Genomic DNA, 7,568 nt, shown 5'->3' with positions numbered 1-7,568 from the left:
CCAAACAAAACGACAAAAATTCAAACATTAAACAATATCTTGTTTCCAAATTTCTCCTCACGATTTCCTGCAATTTTTAATCTTTTGAAATATATAAAACATAAGATACCAAAATTAACGATTTGAAGCATTTTCTCTTTATCTCACAGATACTACGACTGATGAACAAATACAACGGTTTAAAAGAAACTCAAGCAGTGATAATTATGAAAGTTGTTTGGTCAAAGTTTTGTTGTTTTTATTCTCCTATAGCATGGTAAACCATTTTATATTTCCATTTTCCATCACATTTATGTTACATAATATTGTTTTACCATCATTATCTACTAAAATGTCAATGTAAATAACAAATTAACACGGAAGAACATTTTTCAGAAGCTAGTTTGAAAATATGACAAACTACTATGAACCTTCTTCTGTAGAACAGTTTAGTTATTTTTCAGATCAATATATAACTCATAACGATTACCGTATTAGACTTTAAAATCGTATAACCTATACCCAGTATCTTTAATTTAATTGACTTAAGTATTGCAAAAAAAAGTTATAATAATCTTTAAAAAGAAGCAAGTATTTTGATAGTTTTTCTGTTAGTTTTCGTTTGAAATATATGTCGTTTCACTTGGTTTTTAGGTCAGTTAGATTAATGCTTTCCATATAGAATCGTGAATTATATACATATATATATCTCCTCAAAGAGCCTGAAGCTTAAGCCGTTTTGTTTCTCGTTAAAATGGATGACAATGTATATGATTCCATGAAATAATTGGTTATGTTTACATTTCCTTTATTAATAGGGAGTTCTACTATTCACGGTAGTTTCGAAGGAATACATTTGAAGAAAGGTTTATGTACTTATATCAGTCATATCCAAACCTTTGGTCGTGGCAGGCTTATATCAGTGATTCCAAACCTTTGGTCGTGGCAGGCTTAGATCAGTGATTCTAAACCTTTGGTCGTGGCAGGCTTATATCAGTAATATCCAAACCTTTGGTCGTGGCAGGCTTAGATCAGTGATTCTAAACCTTTGGTCGTGGCAGGCTTATATCAGTCATATCCAAACCTTCGGTCGTGGCAGGCTTAGATCAGTGATTCTAAACCTTTGGTCGTGGCAGGCTTAGATCCGTGATTCCAAACCTTTGGTCGCGGCAGGCTCTGATGGGATCGTGAGTTTGGCGCTAAAAAATATCAACAGATGGGATCTCGCAGATTTGGGATGTCTGAAATGGGGTCGGCATTGAAAAACGTGGTGGAACCGCTGGTGTACATTAAAGAGTTATGCGGTTGTCGATCGTCTGTTTATTTGTTTTAGCGCAAAGCTGCACGTTGGTTGGACCTTAATGGCGCAAAGCAACGTGGAAAACTGGCTATCTGAGCTGTGACTCCTGCATGAGCCACCAGGGGATATGACTGTTGAAAAAGACTGCGTTTTAAAAGCTGTAGCTGTGCGTAATTTATATTATTTATTCTAAGACTTAAGTAAACTGGCGTATGATTATTAGATAGATAAACGTATTTTCTTTAAGAAGAAATCTGTCACCAGGTTTTGACATTTGTATTGTATAAACTTTTGCTGATACTGCTTTAGACTGTGGACCTATATGAATGTTCTTGACATATTTAAGCACAGGTGATTAATTATTTGTACTGTAACGTTATATTCAATCAGTTTGCTTTTATTAAGAGAATTAGAGTTGCGTTTTACACAAGAATAATTGCTAAAGATCCATTAAACAGTCTAGAAGTAATTAGATTCTTGCTGATATATCGCTTTACACAAGTACTGTGCCAATCCAATAATTAAGATTACTCTGATGATATGGGGTAACAATTCAATTTTCAATAGTGAATATTATATTGATTTATACACGTCTCTCTACGAAGCTTCTATAGAGGTTGAGTAAGTGCATCTCAACAAAGCACAGCCCTTCTCGCTGTAACTTTCGGAAGTCAGTCTAGTGCATGAGAACTATTCTCCGCGGTGGACACAGCAGACAGACCAATGTGGTTTTGCTCTAAACAAATAAACCAAACAAACAAACATATATTACAAAGATTGTGCTAGGAATCCTTCTTCTGTTTTTCAAGGATAACAAGGGTCAAAGCTAATCATTTATTTTCATTAAAAAAAACACACACAAAAGTAACATTTTCAAAGCGAATGAAACATTTAACGCTTTGAACTAAATAAAACTATAGGTGGTTAAAAAAGATTCATAGGCTTATCCTGAAAAAACAACAACAACATAGTGGGACACACGTTTAGCTATTGTACAAACCAACGAGTGAGAAAACACCATGGGGACTCACCGCTAACTCTTGTTTAAAATTTACTCACTTCTTGGGCTGTTACTGAAAAAGTCAGAACTTAAACTTTTATATCCAACGAAGCAGAAAGACATTTTTATTTATGATTTTGGGTTAAATGATTAAATTCTTAGGATTGAATGTTTAAGTTTTAATAAGTTAATGGATAAAGCTTAAGATTAATTTAAGCCTTAATCATTTATTGGTTAAATCTTTTTTTCTTTAGTCGTTTTGATAAATGCCGGTTTGGAACTCAATATGCGGAGCTTTATTTTTAGGTCGTTTTATATATTTGGGTTTTGATGAATATTTTAAGTTTTAGTAAATTGGTCTGTCCGTCGTAGTTTCTTCATCGAAAATTGATGCATTATGATTTCGCTAGAATATAAGGCAGTCAGTTTGGCAAAGAGGAGGAAATATAAAAATGGCAGGTTTAGTGAAGTATACAACCGATTTAAATAGATAGAAATGGTTTCATCCAAGATAGATTTGACCTATAAATCTGACCACGTGTAATACCGTACATATACCAAGATCTATAATGAAAGGTCTTTATTTGTAGCTTGTGATCTGATACATTAGTTAACAAAGCCACCTGATACTCAGTGGAATTAAATGACAGATGCTTCAGTTCAGATTTCGTATAATTCCTGACATAATTCCACACATAATAAAACGTAAAAATCCAAAAATTTAAATGAATCTTCATTTCTTACCGTTTCACATTTTCCGACACTCTATAGAGTAAAATAATAACGCATCAATTCAAGAATTTTGTCATTTGTCGTATGAACTGCAAAGGTTTGAACTTCTCTCGTTCTGAGGGTACACAAGTACTAAACTATTAGTACTACTTAAAATAAATATGAAGTGTTTGTTTTTAATTAAGCACAAAGCTACACAATGGGCTATCTGTGCTCTGCCCACCACGGGTATCGAAACCCTGATTCTAGCGTTGTAAGTCCGCAGACATATCGCTGTGCCACTGGGGGGCTAGAGGGCTGCCTGTTTTTTGTAATTAAGCCCATAGCTACACAATGGACTATCAGTGCTCTGCCCATCACGGGTATCGAAACCCTGATTCTAGCGTTGTAAGTCCGCAGACATATCGCTGTGTCACTTGGGGGCGTTTAAGAGAAGAAAGAAGGTGGTTGCCATCGGGTATATAACAATGAATATTGTTAGTCGTAAGGAACTAACTTTACAAAAAAACACACAGTTCACCTCTTAGTCTTTAATGAAAAATAAACTGTCATCACGATTGACAATGCCTAGTCAGTTCTTCAAAATGAAAAACCTACCGTCTCGCACGGAACACGTTGTACATAAAAAAGCAACATAGAAACACAAAGAAATATTTCAAGAGTTCTTTGAGTTTTTTCTAAAAGTATCCCACACATTCTTGATGAAACTGAAAAGTCCAGTGAACATGCAGGTCATAAAATCATTCGCCATACACAGCTGCCTTCCCTCTATTCTTACACTGCTAAATTACGGACGGTTAGCGCTGATAGCCCTCGTGTAGCTTTACGCGAAAAACAAATTGTACAAAGGGTAACCTTGTCCTTTTCTGTCCACTCTCCTGATCACCAACTTATCTCTGGTGCAATATCCAGCATTTTTGGATGTTTTTTTTTTTTCGTTCATTAACTGATAAAAATTGGCACAAGAATTGTTACAGTTATTAAAGTTCAAATATGCTTCGTCGAGTGTTATTTTTGCATGGTTAGGTACTGTTCATACAGTTGGTCTTCCTTTCATGGATATGCTGTGGTAGCAACTTACGTACGTGTGACTTGTGTTACTTTTCCAGACAAAGATTCTTCTTCATTATGTTAGCACTATTGTCTGGACGGTTTCTGCTGCTGAGCTTTGTGTCTGTGGATTCTTACCTATGATATACGTTCAAAAATCGGAAGGCAGAAAATTAAATTAATAATAAAACACAAAGAAACAAGAGTGCATCCTCAATAGCTAAGGCATTTGAAATTCTTTTAGACAGGATTAGAGTAAATTAATCTATGAGACATTTTTTTCCTTTTAATTAGCTATATTTGTTGCGCCAGCAATACTAAGCGTGGGGTGTACATATACCCGATTCGATTTTATTACTCATCAGAATCTCTACCAGCCTATCTCAACTTTAAATTATTTTAAGCAGGATTAAAGTAAATTCATCTATGATCATATATATATATCAATCGAAAGGGTTTGACCTCTTGAGTCCAAAACTGTAAATAGATCTCAACTCGGTCAAAAGATGATGGAGCTATGAGCTAAAAGCTTGTACTTTAAAACTCAGAGCCAATTCTATGAGCCGTTATGCCGCGGCTGAAAATTGATTCAAAATAAATGGTAGTACGTTTAGTAGGACTTACTTGCAATGTTCGCATTGAAATCACATTAAATTTTGAAAACAATTAGTATAAAAAAGTTAGAGGTGAATGAAGCATTGGAGAACACAAACATAAACCACTTTTATCGCACAGTCGCCAGTCTAGTCCAAAGTGCATATTGCCCACCAATATCCTAGATTACACAGCCATCAAACTTGTATAAAAGCTAAGGTTAGATCGCTGTTAAAGAAAGCCCAATGAGAGTTTGGAGAATTTTAAGTCTATCTTGTTCATTCTGTTATGGAACGAGCCTCAACTGTTATGTAATTTGGATTTTATGTTTCCTAAACTTAAAGGCTATTTATAAGCCACAGTTTGCAAGAAGTGTTTTATACTTGAAGTGTATAGTAATCATGAAAAATAACGCTAATAACATTGTAAGTAACACGAACTTAATAAATATTGTCTGTTTTAATTGTACATACATTCAATTCTGCCTCAATTCCTTATTCTCACGTAAATCTTTACGAGTTGTTGATCTGTGTGAAATATCCTGAAATTTTAAATAATTATCTTTCAGTAGTGCCGGTCACACCGGCTGCAAAACTTTGCTGACCATAGTTGGTGTACGATTTGTTGCAGGTCTTTTTCTGGACGGTCTCCCAAGTTGATTCATATTCCTTTGTTTTCCAATTACTTTAAGTACAAAGAATATCTACATCTTTGAAATACTAAATTCCTGATCTGAACAAGTTTTTATTAAGCACTAAGCTACACAATGGGCTATCTGTACTCTGCTCACCACGGGTATCGAAACCCGGATTCTAGCGTTGTAAGTCCGCAGACATACCGCTGTGCCGCTGGGGGCGCTCCTGAAGGTTGTTGTTTTTGTTTGTTATTAAGCACAAAGCTACACAATGGGCTACCTGTGCTCTGCCTACCACGGGTATCGAAACCCGGATTCTAGCGTTGTAAGTCCGCAGAGATGCCGCTGTGTCACTGGGGGTCTAAATTCTAAGAACCCAAAAATACAAGCAAAAAAGAATGATGGCGGCTGTTTATGCTAGTAATTAGTGTTCATATCTCATTGTAAGAAACTGTAAAATAGTGAACATTCTTTAAAAAGTATTTTTATGGAAAGAATTGTGCTCTTTATGCAACTCTTGGCATCAAAATGAGCCAACGTACAGAGCTCAAAGTTTTCGTAAATCTTACTGATATAAACTATAATGTTTTTATACATTAAAAGTGTTACTCTTTATTGAAAAACTATTTTTTAAGAATTCCTGTTCTTCAATACTAAATATAAAAATTACATCAATAAAGATATAATTATACCTTCACGTACAGTCCTATTGAAAGTCGTGTTCTTGTTGTGAGGAAAGCACTTTTATTTCAAACTGTGTTCTGTAATAAAGAAATGGTTGTTGTACATACCATAGTTATTTTTCTAATTGTCTGCATCTTGAATACCTAAAGTGTGAAACATTTTATGGGTTTTTGTTTTTAATACCATTCAATAGATGGCGTAATATTCCATAAGTCTTAATCACCACTTCTGTCATTGGGATATTGTATTTCAGCACAACCAATGGCATCATTGTATTTATTACTTCTCTCACATAGATAGATATATAGACTGCCACACCATTACTCCATTGTAGTGAGATTGTGCACAGGCGGTAAAGAGCTCAAACGGGTTGGAGCATGGCGTTGTTGTTAGTATAATATTCTCGAAGTATGGGTATTCGTTGTTTAATATAAATGTAACAATTCTGTTTGCTTTGTCTATATTTCAACATTAGTCAGTGATTTGTCAGTGTAGTTTGTGTTACTAAATCAACGTAGTTAGTTTTCATTACTTTGACAACGCTTAAGCGTTATTTTTATTGCTTTAATAACATATGTATGAGCAGTTGAATTTATACGTACAGTTTCGTTCTTCATAGAGGGGGTTTTCCTTGTTAAGATTTCATTGACGTTGCAATGTTGAATATTGAACATAGTGACCAATGAAAGAAGAACAAATGTACGTGCTATGTCCGCCGAAGGGAATCGAACCCCTGATTTTAACGATGTAAATTCCATAGACTTACTGTTTTTCCAACGGGGAACAAGAACAAATGTAAAATATTGACAGTAAAAAAATCATCAAGTCTACTTGATTCTTTTGTTAATGAAATGGAAAAGTAAGAATGATTTTAACTTCGCGTTAAAACAAATATTATTATATATAATCTAACACTGTTATTTCTTAAGACGTCACGAATGTAAACTACTTACCTATTACTTTTGTGTTAGCTTCCTTGTACACATCTAAACTGAAAGAATAGAGACAACGTGGTAATGTACAGAAGACCTAAAAGTCGCTCGAAGTTCATGAAAAATCCTCAATTTACAATGTTACTGATTTAAAATTAACGTTTAAAACATTACTATAAAAGTCTATTCCTGACAGTTAAACAACAAAATATAATGGATTAATGTTAATACCATTAAAAAGGTACATTTTACACTCAAAGTGAATTAATGTTAATACCATTAATGGGGTACATTTTACACCAAAAGTGAATTAATGTTAATACCATTAATGAGGTACATTTTACACCAAAAGTGAATTAATGTTAATACCATTAATGAGGTACATTTTACACCAAAGTGGATTAATGTTAATACCATTAAAAAGGTACATTTTACACCAAAAGTGGATTAATGTTAATACCATTAAAAAGGTACATTTTACACCAAAGTGGATTAATGTTAATACCATTAAAAAGGTACATTTTACACCAAAAGTGGATTAATGTTAATACCATTAAAAAGGTACATTTTACACCAAAAGTGGATTAATGTTAATACCATTAAAAAGGTACATTTTACACTCAAAGTGAATTAATGTTAATACCATTAAAAAGGTACATTTTA

At 33.9% G+C, this 7,568-nt stretch overlaps 1 protein-coding gene across 1 annotated transcript in view; it reads right to left on the bottom strand.

Annotated features, from left to right (window-relative positions):
- Window positions 1-7,568, bottom strand: part of LOC106474957 (A disintegrin and metalloproteinase with thrombospondin motifs adt-1-like) — a gene marked incomplete at its 5' end in the record, with an annotated part of 22,275 nt that overhangs the window by 11,073 nt on the left and 3,634 nt on the right. The window contains one exon of the mRNA XM_013935657.2: window positions 6,927-6,964. Coding sequence (XP_013791111.2) covers window positions 6,927-6,964 — 38 coding nt within the window. The remainder of the gene's footprint in view (window positions 1-6,926; window positions 6,965-7,568) is intronic.

This window comes from Limulus polyphemus, unplaced genomic scaffold (genome assembly GCF_000517525.1).
Source record: "Limulus polyphemus unplaced genomic scaffold, Limulus_polyphemus-2.1.2 Scaffold7905, whole genome shotgun sequence".
NCBI lineage: Eukaryota > Metazoa > Arthropoda > Merostomata > Xiphosura > Limulidae > Limulus > Limulus polyphemus.
Note: the sequence above shows the minus strand (reverse complement) of the source record. Positions and strands in the feature narration are given on the sequence as shown.